The following is a 23,922-nucleotide window of genomic DNA, read 5'->3' as shown; positions in this document are numbered from 1 at the left end:
AATGATGATGGCAGGACAGCAGAGAAAAAAAAGAGTTTACAAGGTTCCCAGCTTTGCCATAGAACAACATGAACTGAACTCCTGTCTGCACTGCAATTTTTTATCAACAGGAATTCTTGTGCCTGAAAGGAAAAGGCATCATTTAAAGAAACAAATGAAAAACCATGAAGACTTGATTAAATAACAGGTTGGGTCTAATCTTCCTTGGTGGCTGGACGATATTGGGAAGTTTTTTTTTTGCTGTTGTGCAAATTAAAAAAGGAAAATCAAAAATAAATGCATCATAAATAACAACTGTTTTGGGATGATTAAAGCTGTCTGAACTGACTTTTGTACTCAGTGGTGCTACGTCTTTTGTTATCAAATTAATGTGAAATACTCAAGTTTCAGGAAAGAACAAAGGAATTGTTTGACCCATGTACAGTATTGTTTGTTTTATTTATTGGCTTTACGATACAGAAAGACTGTAAAATGTGTCTTTTTATTACACTACCCTAAAGCTCTACCCATTACCTTTATGTTTCGTATTATATTTCAGCAGATTTCATGCTGACAAATTGCACCTTTTTTTATTCAAATAAGTCCAAATCAGCAGTCTCAACCATTATTGATGATCAGCAACAACAATGGAAGCAAAACCTTTGAGAATGCTGTTTGAGGATTCGCTGCCCATTTTTTCCCTAACATTCTCCAATATTGTCGTACAAGTAATGTGTTGTATGCATTAATATGGCACAAAAATGCATTACAGTACATGTTATGGTTGAAATGTGATCACATATGATGGCTAAATGCTAATTCAAGGTGGTTTTCACAGTGTAAACAAATAAATGTGTAGCATGTCAGCGGTGGCCTGACTCCTTATTTCATACACCGGTCCGTTAGAGTGGATTTGATGAAGCCAACTGATCTTAAGATCACCAGACGGCCACCTATATGAGCTTCGATTCAAAAAATGTGTCTTAAAAAGTGAACTGATTGTTGCCCCACTACATTTCTGCATTTAGAAATGGTTCTGTTGTGTTGCTCATTTCAAGTAAATTGTGTTTCACAAAAAATATATATATATATATATATTCAATGCAATTCAGTGACCAAGCCAAATACAGTAGGTCTTTTAAAACCACTTACATTTGTGGATACATTAACACATTATAGCATGATGAAAAGAAATTTAACATGGTGTTTAATAAATTAATTCTAAGCTGTGCAATAGAGTTGCAGTTTATAAAAGGGCACTCTGGTTAACAGTAATGCCAATGTGGTATTAACATTTCAACACCTATGACATATTGTGTCTGGGCTGTACGTTTGACTTATTTTCCAGCAAGTCAAGTAAATGCAGATTCCCCAAACAAAATTCCCCATTGTCATGATCCCCAGCGCAAAGTCTTAAGGCCTTCGGCGGGCGAGCTAGGGAGGAGTGAGGAAGAGTGTGAGAAGACAGGGAGAAATGAAATAGAAGGAAAAAGGGAGGAGGGAGGGAATCTTTGTATTTGATCCTGTCGTGGAAAAATGCTGTGAGAAAGACTGAATGAGCCAGAGGGAGAGGTAGGTACAGAGAGAAAAAGGGGATTTCCTGCACGTCAACCATCTTCTCTAAGGTTGATTTATAGTCGGTCAGCTGTGGGCACAGTGTTAATCCGTCTGTGGGCCTTTGTGTGCAAAGACATTTTACTATTGAATAAATGGAGACCTTTGTCCCATGTAAATGTGTTCAGCCTTTAAAAGAAACAGTTTCTGAAATGAAAAAGGAATATATATATATATATAGCAATGAAGGCAGAAGTGAAAATGCCAAAAAGTGGCTTCCTCGCTTACATTCGACAGGAAACGAATTTCCACCTCGGTGTTTATACTTAGCCTTGCAGCTGCTGCATAAAGAAACAATCCAACCACACAAGGAGAAAGGGATTGAGAAGATGAAGCACTTTGGTTCAAGCAGAGATAATTAGACAAAGGCTTCCTGTAGATGACAAAGATGATGTAGATAAATCTGACAATACCCAAAGTGTTGCTTAACCCATGCCAGACAACAGAAGAGATGATCTGCCAGAGAGAGAGACAGGAAGCCGGAAAGCTTCCCCTCAGATAGAGAAACTGTTATCTCTGACTGCATCTGTTTGGAGACAGTTGACTCTTCAGCCTCGAGGCTGCACTAAGATGCTTCATCTGAAGTTGGGGGGGATATTATCTTTCCACCAGGATGCACCAGTGTTCCAGCACCTTCAGTTACTGTCTCACAGCTATTAGAATCACCAGGTTGGAGACAACCTCCTGCCAACGTAGTTTAGCAAGGCATTTACAATGATTCTACAGTATATCTAATTGTTGAAATACAATTTACTGTCTGATAAATGTCCTACTTTGGGTAAAAACTATCCTAATCCTGCAAGGCCTTACCTTCCTTGTGCAAAGCATTCTCACCCTTCCACACGACTGTATGCACTACACACAAGATCAAATTAAACTGAGTCCAAGACCCCCCTTTTAGAGCCAATGAGAATCTAGATAGAGAATCGCTGCACCAACTAATAAACGACACTAACAGCTGAAGCACGAGCACCAGAAGAAGTCGCTGTCACAGGGAAAACAAGCTGAACAATCAGAGATCGCAGACCCTCGCCTCCAAATGCCCAAGTATCTCGCAATGTTAAAGAATCCTTTAAAAAATTCTAGAATCTGGATCCAGATCCGGATCAACGCTATTCTCGGGGAGGACCGAGCCACGGACTTGCTTGTGTATAAATTTCAAGTCGATTGGGTTACTAGTTTTTGAGTTATGCGCACGGACAGACAAACAAACAAACAGACAGACAGACAAACAGACAGACAGACAGACAAACAAACGGACCCAATTGCAATAACCTCGCCTCCCCTTTGGCGAGGGTAATAAGTTCCTTCCCAAAAGTGTGTCTTCCTTGGATTTTTAGGAGATTGATAAGGATCCTCTGCCCTGTGCGCTGCTCACTCTGTCCCGGAGACGACGCTGCTAAAGTCATCAGCTTTCAATCCACTTCTGACGCAGCATCCATGACAGAGATAGTACTTAATGTCATTTCCATGTTGTTAGTTTACAACATCGAGCTTTCTTTGGCATCATTACGGACTTGCCAGACTTCTCTGTGTGGTATGAGATCACTGCAATTCAAAACCTCCCACTCTCAAGCACACACACACACACACACACACACACAAACTACTGAAGATTCACCATCACATCCAGACAGAAAACTGATGAAACAGTTTCACATCGTAACACTGGAGACAACTTCCTTCCTCCCTGTGGAGGACCTGTCCTTTGCGTTTGTCCTGAGTCTATTGCTGCAGCCATTGTGTACCACCCAGATGCATCTATCAATATTATCCACTAGATGGCAGTGGCAGCTTCTAGGAATGTTTGAGAACCACAAGGCTGCTGCTGGAGCGGTAGACGCAGTGAGCAGCACTACAGCAAGAAGGTACCTGGATCCACTCCACCAGTGAGGGGTAAGAAAGTTACCCCCGTGTCTGTGTGGGATCTCTCTCTCTCTCTGCAGTCAGAGAAATGCCTTCTAGAGCTTTATCTCTAGAAACAAATAGGCCTACCAGCCTGCTGGGCTGGAGCGGTGTGTTCAAGGGTGACCAGTAAAGGCTGTCTGGGGAACACGCCTCCACAGCACCCATCTAAATGTTTGATGATTTCATTGGTATTTCTATGGCTGAAATATTTTCCTCAACGGGCTTGATGTGCATTCAAGACGCACAATTTATTATATCAACCATGTTGCATGGCAACAAGAATGTACATTCATGCACAAATGGCCAAGAATTCCATGACACTCCTATTCCTCACTGGCTTTGATTTGACCTGGTTGTAGGTGGCAAAGCCTGCTCTTCATCGGTCTTTATTGATCTTTGCTGCTGCTTGAATGTACTGTTGGTACAAAGTTGTCCTTTTTCTGAACAACCTAATATAAATCAGGGAGGTGTTTTCTGCTGTCAAGGTTCACTTGCCTGCAATGTCAAGTCAAAACTGTGTGTGCTTTAAAAACCCTGATGATAATCCAAATGGGTTTTCTACTGCGAGCTTGTAAATACACAACTTTGTGTCAGCAGAGGGCAGCAAACTCTGAGTGTGTGTTTGCATCTTTCCTTGATTTATTTTTTTTGGCACTGTTTAACACATTGAACTGAAAATGAATACAATCTAAAGTTATAGATTGCAGATTAAAGAGTATTTCCTGATCTCATTTTGTTACTTTTAATGTACTTTGACAGAAGTGAAGAGTCACAGATAAAGCAGTAAAGTGTGAGGGCAGATAGAGAGAGAGAGAGAGAGAGAACACAGAGAGGTAGAAAGAGATTGATCACTTTGTGGAGAGCAAAGAGACAAAGCAATTGAAGCTGAGAGGAAGAACAGAGCAGACCATTGACTTCAACATTTAACCTGGTTCTCATGTATTACTGCTTGACCCACCCGCTGTCGGCTGATTTTAATGATCTTGTTATGGCCCCCAAATGTCTAAAAATGGTCATCAGTGAAGTTCTTATTTTCAATTTCAGAATTTGGACATCAATATTTCTAAAAACCCCACATACAACCTCTCTCAAACGGAAATAAAAAGCGAAATACTGCTTGGTGTCATTTAATTGTAACACATGACATCAATATCTTAAAGGACAGTTGGAGAAGGCTCATTTCTTTTTTTTCCCCTTCTTCTTCTTTCCTTTCTTGATTTCCTTCTTTTTGAAACTACCGAGGCCTCTGCGGACCATGCAGCCTCTCCACCAGGCCTGTAGCTGCAGGGTCAAAGGTCACGGGAACGGGTTAGGTTTAGGAATCCGTACTCTAAATGAAGATGCAGATCTGAGTTCTGACTGGATGCTGTTACCTTGGTAGCAGCGCTGGCCTTTACTTGCAGCTGACGCAGTTTCTCCTGTTCCTCCCTGTCCTCCATCACCATCTGCTCCATGTCCCGAATCTGAACACAACGTAGTCTTAGTGATGTTTATCTAAACGTCACTTTGCATCCTGTTCCACAAAAGGAGCTCACCTTCTCCTTCGTGTCCTGCAGCCTGTCTGCAATCACTGTTCTTTTACACAGCACATTGTTGAGCTGCTGCTGTTTCTGCCGAGGCATCTGCTCTGCCTGCTGCTGCCACTGCTGCAGCTCTTGCTGAAACTTCTGAAACAAATATGGAAAAAATACAAGAAAAGGTGGCGTATCTGCTCTGCTCCTGTGCCAGTGAGATTGGTGCTGGGGCATAGCTCCTGCTATAGGGGGGGAGCTGACCACCCTGTGTGTTTTCAGTCAGACTCATTACCAGCTAAATTATTCAGTAATTGAAAAAGAGATATCAGCTTGTGTCACATCAAAGGTCGTGATTCGCTCTCCCACACGCCCTGCTGAATCTGCACAAGTCCCTGTTAATGGGGTCTCACTTTCTGTTTGTCCTGGTCTTTCTGTGCTCCTCCCTTCACAGGTGTTTCTATATATAGGAACTTGATCCATGCTAAAGGGAACCATATGTTTAACAGCATTAAAAGATTAAAGGCAATGTGATTGCACCCACCTCATGCTGATTGTGAAGGAATATCATGACCATCTCCTGACACCTGTTTGTGTCCTCGAGCTGTTGGTGTCGCAGCTGAAAGGGGAGGTGATGAAAGAAGAAATTGTTTTAGAGAACATTACTGTATTTTTGCAGTCAATTGTTTTTTTTTGCTTCTTTCTTTTTTGGGGGGGGTCAGATGCACACGTTTTTGACCAAGAGGAGTAATAAGAGTAATATAATCACATGAGGTGTGATTTTGGACAACAGAGAACATATATCATACATAAATTCAGTATGTTGATGAAGGGTCATTGGAAAGCATGCACTGTGGACTTGCTGGGCAGGTGGAATGAGCTCAGAACCAAAGGACTAGAGGGACTGCTGGACCCACCTCCACCTGGTCGGAAAGCAACTTCTCAGCCTGGAGGCTCTGATTTCGCGCCTCCTGGACCTGCATCTCTTCATAACTTTTCTCAATCCTCTCGCTGCTGGCAAACTTTGTTGACTCCTCATTCAGCTGATGTTTCAGCTCTTTGATGAGGTGGTCCATGTCCTGAGGAGACACGGCATTCATGGCTCTGAAACACTGCTAACAACAACCTTCAGATTAACTAGTTTGATTCTGTTGTCTAAGAAACCCTAACCAACAGTAAAGGAAAGCAATACTTTATACGGGCAGCTTTGGATCTGTTCTTAGCTTGTCACCTGCAGTTTCTCAATTTTCTGCTGGGCCTCCTCATGCAGGCTGTTTAACGTATGATGTTTAAGCTCCAGCTCTCGCTTTTCATCTCTAGGTGGAAAGAAACTTTCTTTACTGACATTATATGCATGATTTCCCTCCTTTTTCTTCCTTGCCAGTCAACTTTGCTCCCAGAAACAATGAAAAGTTGTCTTTACAAAATGACTTTTGTAATCACAGCCAGGTTATAGTTGTACTATACTAGTTATATTACTATAATTACAGTCAGATATTGTTTCTGAATGATGTGCTCCACCTTTCCGTGATCAAAGACTTCTGCTTCTGCTTCTCCTCTGTTAACGTCTGCTGCAGAGAACTGAAACTTTGCTTCTCCTGCAGCTCCAAATACAGTTTAGAAATATGCTGTGAGATGTACTGACTGCAGAGAGAGAAAGAGAGAGAGAGAGAGAGAGAGAGAGAGAGCCTCAGTCATGACACATGTCCATGCAGCACAATGATTTTCCATCTGTGCTACTCACCATTCTCTTTTCAGCTTGGTCAGCAAGTCCTTCGAAACGCACACACACACACCCACACACACACACACACACACACACACACACGGTCACCATCTTAGTCAACAAATGCCAGACACGGTTACATCGTCATGGTGAGCTGGTGAAAAGCAGTGAGAAAATCACCTGAAGATCTGCACGTTCTCTGCTACAGTCGATCCGCTCCGTTAGAGTATGTCCCAGTATGGACAGCTGGTCTGAACAGTCCTCCAGCACAGCTGCCATTAGGACACTCTCAATGTAGGACAGAGACATCCTGTGGATGTTGACAGAGATTGTATTTAAATACTGGTCAGTTAATTGCAGACATTGATATTCCGGCGGCTAATGATAAGAAAGATGGATAAAAGTATGTATCTGGTCAGTGCTGGGAGGCAGATGGTTCTTATTTTACAGTTCATAAACGCACTGAATCTAATCGTCACTTTGATTATGGGATGTTTTTGTATCGTGACTATCGCTGTTACCATGGCAGCTAGCTAGCTAACCGCGTCTCTATGTGAAAAGACAACATGCTATCGACTGTACAGATAAAAACACTCACCTCTGTTCCCCCGGTTACAGGAAATACTCCTGCTTTATTATTTATTATTTAAGACCCGCTCAATACTGAGCTAATTAAAGCTAACCTCATTTGGCGATAGTTCAACAGTGTACCCGTCACTATAGTAACAAACGCGAAACAAGTTTGAAAACTTTATTTAAACGCCAGTAACAAACATTGACATGGCAACTCAAAAGGTTGTGGATGGATATTGATGAAAATTTCAGGAATTGCTGGGAATCTTACCAGGAACAGTTGATTACATTTTGGTGATGATACAGAAGAGATCCTGGATTCTGGATCACTTTAACATTTCGGGATCATTGCAGTAAATGGAGTTTCAAAATGTATTCCTCAATATCTGAATGAAATATTTGGGTGGAGACCTCTATCTTATTACTGAATTCCATCCGGATTGGATTTACTGATTCAGCACACTGATGATATTTTATACAATAAATAATATATAAAGACTACCAAAATATTGGTAAGATTTTTTTCAATAACTTGTCACTATCTGCAATGCTCCAAAATGTACTATTGGTCAGGTTCTAAGCAAAACTCAGTTACAAAGCATACTGGATGTGTACAAATCTGCATAAAGACACATTGAATAAGCTATTTTCTAGAGGTAAACATAAAGGGCTCACTCTGCAGGTCCAGGTACATCACCTACTCGGGTGAGCGTAAAACAACAAAATTATGCAAATACACATCATCAATCACGAACCAATGTTGCCAGTATGGTTCTCAAGAGGTTAAAGGTAGCATAGCATAATGTGCAGCAGACAATAGGAACAATTTCAATTGCTATATAGCAGTAAATGAGAGGCAGTGCCACCATGAGTCAACAGCAGTAAAGAGAAGCAGAGCAGCTTATTCTTGACAACTCTAAAGCAAACGCTCCCTCTGGGCCTCCATTTCACTTTTTCATTGCTGATTCGGAAATAAGATTTTGACTGTTTGTTTCTGGAAAAGTGGGTGGAGATCAGTCTGTCCTCTCCTCATTGAGTCTTTAATTTCTTGATGTGCATCCCAGACTCTCGCTTCCTGGCTTTGGGATTGTATTGCCTGGTGAAGATGGACAAAGACACAACAGTCACTTGGAAGTAAACAGCTCAGAAAGTGCTTCTGAAACGTCTTATTACACCGAGGCAAGAATCACACCTCACTTTAACGTGATTCAAGGTTGTTTCTCAGGTTTACTGTTTTATTAATATTTCTGCAGAATGATACAAAAAGTTAAACACTGAGGGAAATTAATTTTGGTTTAAATGTGTATACAGGTGGCCCCTCACTTAATGATGAAGTTATGTTATGAGACCGATTAACCGACAACTTGGCTGACATTTTACGTGGTAAAAAAAAATCTAGATTTGCATATGTATAGGCCATTTATACTGTACATTTGATACATATATAATATATGTATACTGTAAATATTTTGTTGGGTATGCCAGGTGATTTTTGTTGATGGAGGAGTGGTTAGCGCTGTCCCCTCACAGCAAGAAGATACCAGTTCGAATCCAATCTGTGCGAAGTTTGTATGTCCTGCCCGTGTCCACGTGGGTTTTCTCCGGGTTTTTCAGTTTTCTCTCACCTCCAATAAAACTTAGGTGAAAAGCACCTCCAAATTGTCCATAGTGTGTGAGTGTGTGGAATGGGGAAACTATATTCCCAGGGAGAATGAAATACTCTCTCTTCTAAAATGGGTAATAATAAGTGCTCAGTCACTCACAACTCCGCTGCCAGTACGTTCCGCTGGTCGTAACAGCAATTCTATGTCGCTCGGCTAAACACACACTTTTGAATTTCGGAAAGCCGGTCTTAACTCCGAGTCTTCATTAAACAAGTCCGTCGTTAAGTGAGGAGCAGCGCTATTTTGTTGTTTTGTGTGTATTTGGAGAGTTGTACCTTCGTTGGTAGAGATACAGGAAAAAGAGGAGCTCATCTCTGAAGCAGGACAGTTGATGAGGGGAGGAAAGTGATTCAGAGGAAGAGAAAAAGGAGGCGCACGAGCACAAATCTGTGATTAGTGTGTTCACTCCCTGTTGGGACAGAAGAGAATGAACTTATTGGCAAAAAGACACAAGCATTAGTAATATTCCCAGCTGCTATCTGACTAGTAAACCACTAAATTGACTATCTAATATTGGAGGGTAAATAACATTCCCACATAGTTCCCTCAAAAATGTTTGAATCTGCTGCTGGTTGCAAAGAACTTGCAACTCAACGAAATGTACAAATAGACAAAACAGCCAAATTATGCAACAAACAAATGCAACAAAAGAAATAAATTTTAAATGTATGGTTATCAACAACAATATGTCTGTCATAGTTTATCCTTTTGGTGACTCTGGATTGATTTGTAGCATAATTGCTTCTTGGATTGTGCAGTGCATATATGTACGGTACATGCAGTTAAGATGCAGTTAGTTGACCAGTCTCAGCCACCATAGTATAAGCCAGAGAAATATAGCATGTTCACACTCACTCTGTACATCAAGACTGCCCCCTGCAGGTGGCTCACAGACTGCAGCTGATCCAGATAGAGGGGTGAAGAACAACCACACAGAAGTCAGAGCGAGCAGAAGCCAGTTTATAGAGAGGGTTACATCGTTTTGAATTATTCGCATTAGTTGCCAGACAGACCTTGTAGTTGATGAAGAGCTGTGGGCCCATAGACAAAAATCCAAAGGCATACACTCCTGAGAGGAAGAAGAGAGGCAGCAATAAAGCATAGGTCAATAAAAACAAAATCTAAAAACAGAACGCAATGAATTACACTGAAGTACTCAAACCAACGGATGAAGTAGTTTCAGTGATAATAATTGGTGTAAATCAACTCACCAGTCACCAGAGTGTTCATCAACCATGAAAAGTAACTGTTAAAAACAAATGGCATTTAATTTCAATATGATAATCACAAATTGTTGTTGTTGTTGTTTTTAGAGTACTACAGTAGCTGTAAGAGTTTGGACTGAAATATGACAATCGGACACTGAAACAAACTTGGGTGATCACATAAGATGCTACTTACAGAAGGCAAAACATTAAACTTGTGTCAGTGAGATCACCTCACCTCTTCTGATGTAAGTAGGCCAGTGAGAAAATAGCTCCACTGATGCACAGAGGATAGACCAAGTAGGACAAGTATGTCGATGCCTGGAGAGACAACCAGAGCGGCACTATCAAGGCAGAAAATGATAAGGGAGGTCAACCAACAACAGAATAGATACAAACAAGCCGATACCTCTCTATCATACTCCACTGTCTTTCTTTCTCCTTCATCCATCTTTACCTGCACAGTAATGGAGAAGACAGTCTTAGATTAAATCGCTTCACACGTTAAAACCACCGTGCGCTACTGGTGAAACGCTGACACACTCACATGGAGTTTGGAGTTTTTCAACTGCGGCTGGAAGTTGAAGACTTTGAAGACCTTCCACACCTGCCAGAATGACTGGTTAGTTTTGTGTTTGTATGTTTTGGTCATAATTTGACTCTTAATGCAGGCAAATAATCATACTAACGTACCTCTACACATGCTCCCAGTCCAACAGGAAGCAACACCAGCAGACTGGTCTCTTCTAGCAGATGGAGGAAAATCAGCAACGTGCTCAGACTACGCCACAAGACTGGAAACATCGGAGGGAAGCAGATGGAAGTCAGGCCCCAGAGCGAACCGTTATCCAGGTGCTGCATCAAAACTAGTATTTGATGTCATTGATTATTGCTGGTGAGCGTAAGCTACAAAGCCGTTAATAATGCACAATCAGTTGAAAGGTATAGCTGCATACTTTGATTTTCTCACCAGTGTTTCTTGACATTCCCCCCATTTTCTTCTTCTTTCTCCATGAGCTGATGTCATTTTTAAGAGCCAGGAATTCACACATGAGCTGTAGAAAAAAAATAGGGCAGAAAAAAACACTTGTTTTCCCAATATGTAAGAGTCACCACGTACCCTCACACTAAACCACAAACACATAGACAGAGGTTGATTAAAGAATTCATCAGGGACATTCTGGTGCATGCGACATTGTAAACTCTTACTTGTAGCGCTGTTATGAGTGCAGTCACGACCAACAGGTACAGGTTGGAGCCCACCAGTGTTTCTTTTATCTTCTCTACGTACTCCTCTGAGAAACCTACGCGAACACAACGATGGACAAAGAATTCAGTTCTTTTGATTAAGTGGCACGACAACCCAAAGAAACCCAAAGGCTGAAAGTTATTTACTTTTGTACAAGGTCTAAAAAGTATTTATCTTCATAATTTCTTAATACACCAGCATGTTGCAAACTGCTTTGACTCTCTACATATCTGTTATCTCACCGAACTGTCGCAAGGAATAAACCACGTCCTGCAGATGCACCGAGAACCTGAACCCCCTTAAAGAGATCCCCTCATAGGACACAGTCAAAGGGAGCTGGGCAATGCTGCTGTTGATCTCCTGTGATCATATGGATGCATACATGTCAGGACGTGGTCACATTTATGGGACAGAATTTGGGCGTAAAAATCGTCCCACCATGAGGTCTCTCACTCTGAAGCTGAGTTCATCAACCAGCAGCAGAGGAAGGTAAATCATCTGTTGTCCGTCCTGAGAGCTGCAAGGAGAGACGAGAAGGGACACGTACATGAGACGGCTTGTTTACATCCCAGGGGGAGCAGAATGAACAAATATTCTTTCAAGTACAATTACCTAATCATTAAGCATGGTCAAGCATTTACCACTTAATGTCGCTCTGTTTCATTTGCTTTTATAAGTGAATTGCATTCAAATAGAAGCCGAGCAGAATGCGAGCCTGTGTTTGATATTCTGACAAATATCCTGAAGTGCTCTGAAGGACAGTGTCACTAAAGCAGATTTCGGCCACCGTCTGTCTGTCTGACTGACACTCTCATGTAGCGGCGCACATCACTTGGGACCGCCGCCTTGCTGAAGGTGAAGTCCTCTGACATCATACTGATTGGCAGGTGAGGCTTCCAATGGGATACAGGATTTGCGGATCTTGGACTCGGCCTCTGATGGAGCCACAAAAGACACATTTGCAGCAGGACCGTGTCTACATCCACAGTATATAACACGACTATGCATGCAGACAGTGACTTGTAATTTACCTTCATGTCTCTCTGCTCCTCAGTGCGTTTGGGAGTCGTGTAGGCGGTGAGCTGAGCTGCAAAGTGAACTTCTCCGCTATCCTCCAGGGGTGAAATGCCAGCTTTGTGAACATACACAACTGCATACAGAGAGCCATTAGCCCTAGTCTCCTGTGGTAGAGAGACATTCACTTGCCTAGAGACAGCGAGACAAAACAAGGAGGGATGAGTCAATGTAGCGACACAGCAACTTAACAAGTATGGCTTTTTATTTCTCTGAATAATGCTTACGAATATGATGAATAGGCTGCAGCATTTTTTATTTTCTATATCTAAAGTGTCACATGATAGCAGGATGGTAATGAACAGGAAGTCTTATGACTAACTGATGTCCTGCCAACACGTTAAACCCACCTCTCAAACGTAGAGTGTGGATCAAATGGGTGTATCTTTACAGCGAGGTTGAGTTGGCTGTTGTCTGGCACGAGGCAGGTGAAGACACTCAGCTAGATAACAAGAAGAAGAAGAAGAAGAAGAGATTTGAGTCACTTCACTTCACTTTTATTGGCTTGTCCCTCGGAGGGCAATTTGTTTTACAGCAGTTACACATACATTTTACAACATTCAAGGGACATATAAGAAACAAGAGTTGAGCAGCATCATTGTACAGGAATATAGTCTTTCCACTTTCAGAAAAGACTCTGGTTACATAATGAGATGTAACTGCAAACATTCAGTCATTCATTCATTCATTCAGGGGAGTTGCTGGAGCCTATCCCAGTTTGCTATGGGAGAGAAGAGGGGTACACCCCGGATACATCGCCAGCGCATCGTTGGGCCTAACTGCAGACATTAGAGATGAAAAAATTGATTATTATTATATATGTAGTTGTTATTATTATTATTACCATTGCATTGTTGTTGTTATATATATAGGGTATGAATGTCATGCCATAAAAGCATGATCTTCATCTTTATCAGGACGGCTTTCGATCTTTTAAGCCACACCAGTTGTTTGCGTTGCAGCAGCAGCAGGAACACATTTCAAACATGCCGCAGGTATTCCAGAAAGAAAAATGCATTTGATGAGTAGAGTCTATGTCTATAGCAACACAATGGCTACTGGATAAAACAGCAATGGAAGCTGTTTATTTTAGAATGGTGGCCGGTGCAGCAGAGTTCAGAGGCTGGGCCTGCTAACCTGCAGTCCGGGTCTTGCTGCCAGGTAGGAGGTGATGCAGAGATCTCCTCTGCCCCCATCACACGGTTTGGTGCTGAGGAAGCCGGAGAGCACCCAGACGGTGTGGAGCGTGTAAACCACAAACACGCCCAGCAGCACTTTAGCGATGGAGCATCGTTTTGCGCCGCCGTCGCCCGGCTTGCTGTAACAGGACGGGAACATTGCACCGACGAAAAGAAAATAACAGCAATGGCTTCGATAGTTCTGGTGGAATCCGATTTTTTTTTTTGTCGGATACCGCGTCCGCACAATCAAATCCGCGTGGGGGGGCTAACGTTCAGGTTTTGATAATGCTTGATAATGGCTTTAAAAAGATGCAGGTACTCTCTTTCGCATGTCTCCTTCTTAAAAGAATGACACGTTTCCGCTTTCGTAGCTCAAGCCATTAAATCCTCATCTCTTGATATAAAGGTCGCTGGATCGAATACCTGCTGCAAAAAAATGCCATTCCTGCCCCGCCGCAACTCTCCGCATTTAACCGGGCTTGAGTTTGCTTTGTTAGCCATACTAACTCTGTAAAACCAGATAATAATATCCCAATTCTCAGATATTTAAATATATATATATATTCTAAATAATAATAATACTAATATTCAAATTCTCATATATATATATATATATATATTAAATAATAACAATAACATCCCAATTCTCAGCATCCTAATTACATTTAGGTATGTAGGTCAAAAATGTAACAAAGTAACAAAACGCTGACCGGGCGAGCCGCAGATGACGTGAACGGAATGACGCTTCAGCGTGATGACGTTTCACAGCAACCGGCATGGCGACAGGGACGCTTCGCTTCTCATCTGCTTATCTTTGTAGTTGACGCGGTGCATTGTGGTCCGGAGCAGCGCGCTGTCCCGCTTGCGAGCATTTCCGCAATGCTAGCCTGAGCAGCAACAATCTGCTTCCGCGCTGAAAGCATGAGCGGAACTATTGATGTATAGTCGATAATCGATAGTCTGTTACTGTCAGGTTAATGATTTGTGTTCATCGTGTTCTCGTTAACTGTCATTAAGAACTTTAAATGATAATGGCGAGCGAGCGCATGCTAGCTTACTAAGGCAACTCAGCAGCCCTCAGAGTGGCTGAAAGCAGGATAAAGTTAGCAGACTCACTATTCGGGCTGCATTCTGCTCGTAGGTCTGGACAGTCTCCTCAAACTAACATTTTCCCGAATAGCCCGCTGACTGAAGTATTCCTAACGCGATGACTGCAACGATTGAAGGACTACAAACAGCGTTTTCACATCGTTGATTCCCTTTCTCCTCTTAAGGCAGCCACGGTGTACCTTCCCTTTCCTCGCCTGCCATTCCTTCCTGTTGTTTGCTGACTGGATGACCTTGCTGCGGCAGTGATCGCCACGTGGATCTCAGAATGGCAGGCTACGTGAGGGCTGCGTGTTGTGGCGGCCGGGTTCTGCTGACTGGCTGCATGAACTGTGCTCGGAAGTCTCTGCCATTCACTGGGAGCTTTTTTCTAAAGCGCCGATGCAGTTCTGTTTCCATGCATTGTGGATCTCGTACAGCAGTGAATCCAGCGAGGCCCTTTGCTGCATTTGGAAGTTTGAGACTGGGATTAAACACCTACAGTGATGTAAGAACACTGATGGCGTCTCGATGTCAACACAGAAGATCTCGGTCTGCTGTGTGGACAGAAGGGGGAACACCGGGGCCTGGTAAGTGCTGACAGTTTTACTCCGTGCCTTTGCAATATTCCTCTAAGTACTGTAGATTTATGTATGTGTTCTGTCCTATAATAAAGTTTAAAAGTATTTTGTAGGTCTCCATCATTGATATTTGTGACTGTCTCTTATCTCAGGTGTCGCTGAATTAACTGTAGATCAGATTTTTGACTGATAACCAGAGTAGTTGTTTTTATATTTATAATTATGTATTTTAATTGTTAGTAATATGTGTGTTTTTATATTGTATGCATTTATATGGACCCCGGAAAAACGAGCTGTTGCCCCGGCATCAGATAGGTTAGGGTTGGTGTCGTTCAAACCACAACATATTTTGTACGATCAATCATCTTAAATTGATAAATAAGACATGCCATGGATCTAATTGTGCTTGTCAACTCTGGATTTTAATTATCTCTCTTCGGGAGCTTGTGAACGTAAAAATAACTTTGGTTTCATCAGTGTATCAAATGTAGTATGAATTGTAGACTTTGTTTTATGTTTGGTATTGTGGCATTCCCTCTCTTCTCCTCCATAATGCTTATCATGTATCTGGTTGAATAACTGAAATATTCTCCTTTTTATATGTGATTTTAAATGTCTTTTCTTTTTACAGTGTCCTTCATTCGTCATAGAGTGACAGATGCCTGTGTTTCAAGTGTGTCTCCATTTTTTGTAGTGGTAAGACACACACCTTTACCTGTCGGGCAGAAACATTTCAGTGAACTCTTACTTTGTAAGGGGCAAAAATAATGTGTGTATTATTGTTATAAAATAATGTGTGTATTATTTACCTGCAGTAGTAGGTGGTTGACATGATGCAGGATTGGAAGCATAAAGTAGCACACCCAATTTATGAAAGTGTTTGACAGCTACTGAAGATAACTGAACTAATTCGGTATGTAAAATATTCAATGAAAGAAAATAGTAAAAGATGCAGATGAGGCCTTACAGCTTCAGTTAACTTTGAAGCTTTGGCTCTGTTTTGCAGCCTTGTTGCATTTTTTATTCTAATTAAACCGTTTCCAACACATCTTGCTCCTTCAGCTGTCTCTCCTACAAACTACAACTCGGTCTAAAGTCATCTTCATTACTGTACTTTATTTGAAAATACCACACAAAGGCCACATGTTGAAATATGACCTAATTGTTGAACACAAAGCACTTTAAAGTCCAACATTTGTTCAACATTTTATTCAGAAAATTATTTTCAACGTAAAGTAAAGGTTAAATAATTGAGTTTGTTCAGTATCGGTAATCAGATTCTTGATTACTTTTACAGATGAAGTTTGACAAAGAGGGAAATGTGACAACATTTGGTGAGTGTTGGAAAATAAATTTTCTCTGATTTATTTGCATTTAAGAGTGAAGTCTGTTTTGAGCTTGGGTCTTGTTTGCTGTTTCATGACTGAAAGGCTGCAACAAGTTATGTCTGGTTTTGTAGTCCTAGACTGCATGAAGTATATAGTACAGTGGAACCTTGGTTCTCGAACACTGCCAAGTTAATTTTACCCGATTCTGTGTCATACCATTTTGGCTGCGGTGTTGGGAGGGACAGACGGAGGGAGAAAGAGTTATTCCTTTGAAAGGGAGTCCTCTTCCATAAAATTACTCGGTAACTGTCCGTCTGGGGTTTTTCCCCTTCTCTTTTTAGCTCAGTTTACTTAAGTCGTTGTTTTAAACTAAATTTTTTAATTTATTTTTAAACTGAGTCGTTCAAGAACCGAGGTTCCACTGTATATATAAAAAAGGTATCTATAAATACCCTGTTATCTTCATGTTGGGATTTTTTTTTTCCCAACAGAGAAAAAGAAAACAGAGCTGTGCCAGGAGCTTAGTCTTCAGGCCCGAGACCTTCGCTTTCAGCACATTACCAGCCTCACTGCCAGAAACAACTGCATCATCATACGAATGGAGGTAAGCGCTTCTCTTTTATTAGCTCACTGTGATTGATGAGAGAAGTTTCTGAACCAAATTTGGATTAGATAAACTTACATTTAGATCATCGTTGATCTGGTTACTGATTAGGAAATCTTGTGGCCCTGAGTGAGTTAAATTTCTCCTGGCGATTCTGTACAAACCAGAAAGTATATAAAATAAAGGCCAGAAACGTGTCTTCCTATTGTGCTCAGCGTTATTAGGTTTTATTTGTTTAGATTACTGTAAGAAATGGGCATATAAAATCTCGAAGTTTAACTCATAAAATGAGTTTTGAAATAAATCCAGAGAAGATTTTACTGCCGAGGACAATCCTTAATCCGTACTACAGTCGACTGTCCTCCAGAGGACGTGCTGGAGTAGGTGTAGTAGAAGATGCAGGAGTCCTCTCGGCTCCTCATTAAACAAACTGGTCCAGTGAGACCTTGTTTCTTCTCCACCATCCTCACGGCGAGGTAGTCGCACTCCTGGTCACACCTGAGGATGAGTGAACATGGTGAAATCAAGACGTGTCTGTGGACTGGAAAATATCACAACAAATCTTTGTATTTTGTAATTATTCAGTAACTATAATATAAATGTTATAGAGAGACCAATTCCCTCATTTGTCAGGAAATGTATTTTGAAAAATACTAGGTTTGTTAATAGCAATAATAATAGTGCTGCTATTCTATGTAATAGCATGATTGTAACACAGGAAACCAGTTCTCACGTGTTCCTCTTGCTTCCTGTCCCAAATGCCCGACACTCCACACAATCACTGTGCTGCTGGCATGTGCCAAAACAAGTCGGGCAGGCCTCACAGGTCGCCCCTTTATATGGAGACGCGCATACACATGTTCCACACTGACATGACCCTTGACCATTACACAGCATCTGGTTGTCAGCCAAACAGGCAGCAGTTTCCATGGAGCAGCTGCAGTCTTCACCGGCCCAATCGTCTTTACAGACGCATTCTCCGCACACGCACTCCCCATGGCCCCCACAGAATCTGTTTGACCACATGTTGTTTTAAGTACGAGTGTGCTTCTTGAATAAAGGTGAGGTCCTGAGCAGAAACTGCTTACTATGCATCATATATTGTACCTGTTGTTATAGTGAGGACAGTCAAAGTTGCTGCACTGGCAGAATTGTCCACTGTATTTTTCTTCCGGGTTTACTCGGTTGTGACACTCACAGAAGCCCTCCACGCATTTCCCCCTTCCGCTGCACACAGGCGCATTGGGCCCCGAGCGGCAGGCTCTTTCATCTGGTGAAGGAAGTGAACCGGCATCTGTCTGGCACTGTTGCCCAATGTAAGGGTCGTAGCACTCGCAGTGGCCACACGCCCGAGCCCCGTGGCCACTGCAGCGAGGACTGTGTTCCTCACGGTTTCTTGTGCAGCCACACTGACCTGAGGAAATAAGTTCCATTATTATCTTGCTGAATATTCCGTTCTCCCATCTTCAGATGACTCATTCTGATCCCATCCCACAATTGGCTAACATACATAAATGTATGTCCAGTTTCTTTCAGTGTCAAATTTCATTTAGAACAGCTTATCCTGCGTAGGGATCTGGAAGGGCTGGAGCCCATTGAGAGTCTTTATGAAGACTCTAACCCGAACTACAAATTATATTTAATTTGGAGCAACTGATTCATATTTAGTGCATCGTTTTGGTGGTGGGAAGAAGCAGACGAACCCAGGGGGTTCAGAAATGTACAGAAAGTTTCTCCGGTTCTCAGAGCTTCTCTTTGTAAGGCAGCAGTGCTGCCCACTACTTCGGCATGAAGCTCGGCGTCAAAATGAATCCCAGGTTTTCCTGATACCAACGCTACCATCTTTCACTAGCATCTGTGTGTTAACAGCTGGATGTTGGAGACGTGGTATATCGACTACCCACCGGTCTTTAAAGGCATCAAACAACTGATTAAAACTAAACTATGATGAAAAAGACTTGTGCAAAGGTCAGCGTTATTACCATGACTTCAACCCATTTGGCTTCAGTTTTAGGGAGCTTCAGTATTTTCCGATTGTCTCAAATCCTTTATACTACTGTCGCCTGGTTTTGAAGTTGTACTCACACTCCAAAGTTATGTCTAACTTGACACTCATTGGAAAGAGTCTGGGTGTGATGTGGACAGACCAGGGCCCAGTCCTGTTCTGCATCTCTTTGGCACTCTCACTGGGACAGTGGGCAGCCTCAACCTTCACCTGCACAAAGCAGGGATCATTACTAAAATAAATATTCCTTAAAGTCCTGGACGAGTCCTGTGTGCCTTCATGCTGCTCACCTGGACTACCGTTGGGTTCCCGTTCTCGATGCTCGTGAGCGTAATGTTGACTCCAGCTGGCAGAGGGCTGATGTCCAGATTCAGCTCTGTCATTGGCTGGTCTGTAGGCATGGTGATGGTGAGAAGGAAGGATTGGCTAGCCCCTGGCCTCAAATGTAGGGAGAGCTCCTGGGGTTGGAGGAATGGGGCCTTGGCATTCGTCGACTCGATGCTGCAGAAGTTCAGATCAGCACCTCGGACGTCATGGTGGTCTCGATTCTAATAATGGCTGACGTTCAGTTTCTGCATCTTCAGAGTAGGAGACTTACCTGCTCTCATTCTTAAGGACCTCCACCCCACACTGAGGGTTATACATGTACCGTTGAGGACAACCTGCCCTCTGCAGTCCCTTTAAGGTATGACAGCGGACGTTAGAGTAAGGAGCAGCGCACCAAACACACTCAGGGCCGGACTGGATGCACTCGTCACAGTTGGATGCAGATGTGGGACAATTTTGTTTTGTAGCACAGCTCGGATTCATCAGAACCAGCAGCAGGCAGAGACGGAGCAGCCTCACATCCATCCTGCATTCAGAATAAAGCTTCGGGGTGATGTCAATGAGAGGAGCAATGAAGCCACAATGTGAAAAAAGCTGCAAAGCAATAAAAAAATCTACCTTATTAAATATGTAATTTACCTATGCGCTCATGCTGTCAGACCTGTTTTTGTTTCAGTGCATTTTGAAAGCAATAATGAAATTTCAGGTGAGATTATGCTTCTTTTTTTTGTTCATTTAGGGATTATTTTATATCAAACACTGTAAATATTCTGTTGAACTAAACCCTAGCCCTAACCTCTTTCCTGGCGGAACAAACCGTAAACCATAGAAACAGTACTTCTGTCTAAAATGTAAAATAACTCCTCTGACTCCTTCAGACAGAGTCAACCAGAAATATTCTAATACTGTATACCTGTTAAAAGCATCCTTCACATTTCTCTGTTTCTCTGACTAAGTATGTGCTAAATAAAAACACAGTGTCGGTACCTGAGGTATTGAATGCTCTGTTCTGCAGTTGCGTCTCAGGGACAATCCACTTCTGCTTCAGTCATATATTGGCTGGGTGTGAATGCAGCCAATATACGCCAATTTCACAACAACGGTTGTTCATTGGCTATAGCTGTTGCAGCAAATATTGACAGATCAGAGTCGACTATCCGGGCCACAGCTGTCCAGATGTAGTTCACATGCGCAGTCTGCTTTTTGAATGTTTGTATGATGTTCAGTATTTGCAAACATTTTCCAGGGGTCAGTGTTTTCTAAAGCAGGTAACATTCCCCTTCTGGTTTTTCCACAGTCCTTGAAATCCATTGTGACCCCAGAATCCTTGATGGTGTTAGATTTTCGTGGTGTGGGAATGGAGCGTTGGCTGGTCTTGGAGCTGGCCCCCCAGCTGGCCTCGCAGATGCACTCTTTGCCCTTTGAGTTCAGAGCACTAGAGGCCATTCTGCAGCACACGGTAAGACAGATTAGAGAAGCACTGTGTGTCTGTATATTTAGGTATCTGACATATATAAAGCATGCACCTGTTCTGAGATAAGTGTACCTGTCAATATAAAAGTATGGACCATGTCTCTGTGTCAATAGGTAAATAATCTTCAAGCTCGCCTCAGTGATGTCAAAGCAGTAATATTGGACACATTGGAATCCCTTGTAGATCCTAAAATCTTGTCTGCAGATAGAAGTAAGCTACACATACTGCTGCAGAGCAGCAAAAGGTAAAGCACCCAACCACAATCATGGACGTAGTTTATAAACTGTTCTAAATAAGATTTGTGACAAACTTGGTCTGAATCACCGTGACTGGGCCGACTCAAAGTAGTTCCTCACCTTTCATGATTACGGTACATTCATCAAGCATTAAACAGATTTCATTATGCCCCGTTTCTTTTGTCTCTTCTTCTTTTTGACAGCTTATCAGAGTTGGACACAGATGTAAAGGTTTTCAAGGATTCCTTGCTGAAGATTTTGGATGAGGATGAGCTCATTGAAGAGTTCTGTCTGACCAAGTGGACGGACCCAAGAGTTTTGTATGTCACACAAGTTCACACTTACACTCCCATGAACTGCAGTTCTGTTAAGTGCTTTTATGTAGCAACAAGTCATTGGCTGTAGTAAAAAAACAAGAAAGACAAGACGGTTGATCAGATGATGCCAAACCTGTCTTCGCCACGAGTCGCTTGGCCTCATCAACGGATTTGAACACAAGACTGTTTTGAACAGTCTCAGAAATCTTAGTGGGTCTTTGAAGTGTTTATTGTTGCCCCCCCCTTTTTTTTTTTAACGACAAAAGTTTCTTTATTTTATTTTATTTCTCCACACGTGCAGACATAACAGTGACAAGTAAAAAGACTTAAAAGATATTAAGCAGTTAGAACAGAAACGCCATTGTTCGGTTGGGAGTGGTCAGTTTTGCCTTTTTGCCCCTTTTGATTCGGCTCTAAATCATACAAATGCACTCCTACTTGTGAACTCGTGGTTTCAATTTATTAAAGAGTGTGTTCTCTCATCAGAAAAATGAAATTGAATTTATAATTGGAACATAAGTCATATTGCTTGTGATTCTTATATAACCCTTTTGATGTTTAAGTGAGGAGAGCAGTTTGGGTATTGACCATGCTGAGGAGATGGAGCTGCTATTAGAGAATTACTATATGCAGGTAAACCCATATACCGGCGTGTATATATATATATATATATAAATTATTTAAGTAGCTAAACTAAAAATATGTTACATGAATGTGACACCGGCTTTATCACGAAGTAAACGCTTTACTTTATTCTTACACTATTTTCTGACGGTGGTGTGAGTCTGTCCACACACCACAGCTACTTGATTTATGATGTTTTTTGTTTCATGTTAAAAACGTCATCTGCCTTCAATGCGGCTCCCCACAGGCTGAAGAGCTGGGGAACAGGACCAGAGAGCTGAAAGGACTAATAGATGACTCTGAGAATGTCATTTTTATCAACCTGGACAGGTACACACACAAATATATACATAATATCATGTATACAGAGGGAGCGAGTCAGATCATTTTAAAGGTGAACAGTATCCGTTGTTGTGAAACAAATATTCCAGACATTGTTCAGATGGTCTGTTTGTAATCATCTAATCGTTGTGTTTGGTTTGTTTTCTTGCCATTTACTGCATTTAGTTTGAATCTGTTTTGTGTACAAAAGATATTTTTGCTGCTTAGGTGCTAATATGAGAGTCGAGAATGATTTTCATGTGCCTTCTTACTGTTCCAAAAAAATCATCCCTTTCTTAATGTAATTGAGAATGGAATGGGGAGGGGTGGGGGGAGAAACATTTTGCACCTATACTTTATGTTGACACCTAAAGTACATACTTTAAGTGCTGACCAGCTGTTTCTGTGTTCTCTTTTTTTGTTTTTTTTACTCCAGCCATCGTAACGTGATGATGAGGCTGAATCTGCAGCTGACGATGGGCTCCTTTTCTCTCTCCCTATTTGGCCTGATTGGAGTGGCTTTTGGAATGAACTTAATGTCGTCCTTTGAAGAGGTGAGGCAGCTTCCTGCTGAAGAAATGTGCCACGAGAAGTATTTACATATTGGCACGTGTAAATTTAAAAGTAAATCATTTACTTATAAATGGTCAATACTTAAGAGAATTAAAGTGAGTCTGACGTTTGAGTCTTTCTGAAATGGGTTTTGGACTTTGTGGCTCTTGTATATTTATACCCCCCATATACTTATGTGTTGTCTTTGTGTTTATCGCCAGGAGCCTTGTGTTTTCTGGCTAGTTACAGGCTTCATGTTCTTGGGCAGCGGGCTGATCTGGAGGCGGCTGCTCTCCTTCCTGGGACGACACCTCGAGCCTGGAGTGCCCCCATTGGTAAGAAAATGCACTTTCTGCATCGTCAAGCCTTTTGTCTCTACGTGAGGGCTAAACAAAGTCCTTTTTTTTAACATAATTTTTGTCTGGTTATGCTCGGTGAGTGGTCAACAATCTGATCCTAATTGTTGTTTGTCTTACAGATCCCTCCAGTTTGGAAGAGAAATCTGAAATCATCAGTTATCAAATCGGGACCCAGATGATTCCTCCTCTTTGTAAAATAGCACAGACGTTAAAGACATTTGGTTTTGTTCCCCAGACCTTCTCTACTGATGATAAAGATATTTATTTTTCATGTGTAGTTATTGCTTACCATCCTCGGAGATGTCAGTGTGTGTTTCTGTGTCCCCATCATTAGAATTTTCATTTGAATTATTCCAGACACAGATTAGATCTCTTCATATCTAAACTTGTAATATCTTCACAGATGAGGATAAAACATGTGGGA

General features: G+C 41.8%; 3 protein-coding genes across 3 annotated transcripts; 1 reads left to right on the top strand and 2 right to left on the bottom strand.

Moving 5' to 3' along the window:
• Positions 1-4,677: 4,677 nt before the first annotated feature.
• Positions 4,678-7,047, bottom strand: iqcg (IQ motif containing G). The gene is made up of 8 exons (XM_068758697.1): positions 6,919-7,047; positions 6,534-6,652; positions 6,244-6,328; positions 5,930-6,091; positions 5,557-5,631; positions 5,037-5,168; positions 4,875-4,964; positions 4,678-4,782 (listed from the first exon to the last, which is right to left on the bottom strand). The coding sequence occupies exons 1-8, from the start codon at positions 7,045-7,047 to the stop codon at positions 4,678-4,680; spliced, it is 897 nt and encodes a 298-aa protein (XP_068614798.1).
• A 1,293-nt stretch (positions 7,048-8,340) lies between these two features.
• Positions 8,341-13,841, bottom strand: LOC137917597 (lipid scramblase CLPTM1L-like). The gene is made up of 17 exons (XM_068760319.1): positions 13,641-13,841; positions 12,854-12,945; positions 12,461-12,635; positions 12,237-12,364; positions 11,868-11,946; positions 11,672-11,789; positions 11,390-11,484; positions 11,151-11,235; positions 10,874-10,974; positions 10,728-10,787; positions 10,590-10,637; positions 10,419-10,501; positions 10,187-10,221; positions 9,989-10,044; positions 9,831-9,875; positions 9,251-9,384; positions 8,341-8,407 (listed from the first exon to the last, which is right to left on the bottom strand). The coding sequence occupies exons 1-17, from the start codon at positions 13,839-13,841 to the stop codon at positions 8,341-8,343; spliced, it is 1,602 nt and encodes a 533-aa protein (XP_068616420.1).
• A 1,218-nt stretch (positions 13,842-15,059) lies between these two features.
• On the top strand, positions 15,060-23,922 carry mrs2 (magnesium transporter MRS2). The gene is made up of 12 exons (XM_068758696.1): positions 15,060-15,360; positions 15,983-16,047; positions 16,649-16,685; positions 17,171-17,283; positions 20,913-21,074; positions 21,203-21,333; positions 21,529-21,645; positions 22,206-22,275; positions 22,514-22,596; positions 23,024-23,141; positions 23,361-23,474; positions 23,618-23,922. The coding sequence occupies exons 1-12, from the start codon at positions 15,060-15,062 to the stop codon at positions 23,675-23,677; spliced, it is 1,371 nt and encodes a 456-aa protein (XP_068614797.1). The 3' UTR covers positions 23,678-23,922.

Source organism: Brachionichthys hirsutus, chromosome 3 (assembly GCF_040956055.1).
Source record: "Brachionichthys hirsutus isolate HB-005 chromosome 3, CSIRO-AGI_Bhir_v1, whole genome shotgun sequence".
Taxonomy (NCBI): Eukaryota; Metazoa; Chordata; class Actinopteri; order Lophiiformes; family Brachionichthyidae; genus Brachionichthys; species Brachionichthys hirsutus.
This window is presented reverse-complemented; position numbering and strand designations above follow the sequence as displayed.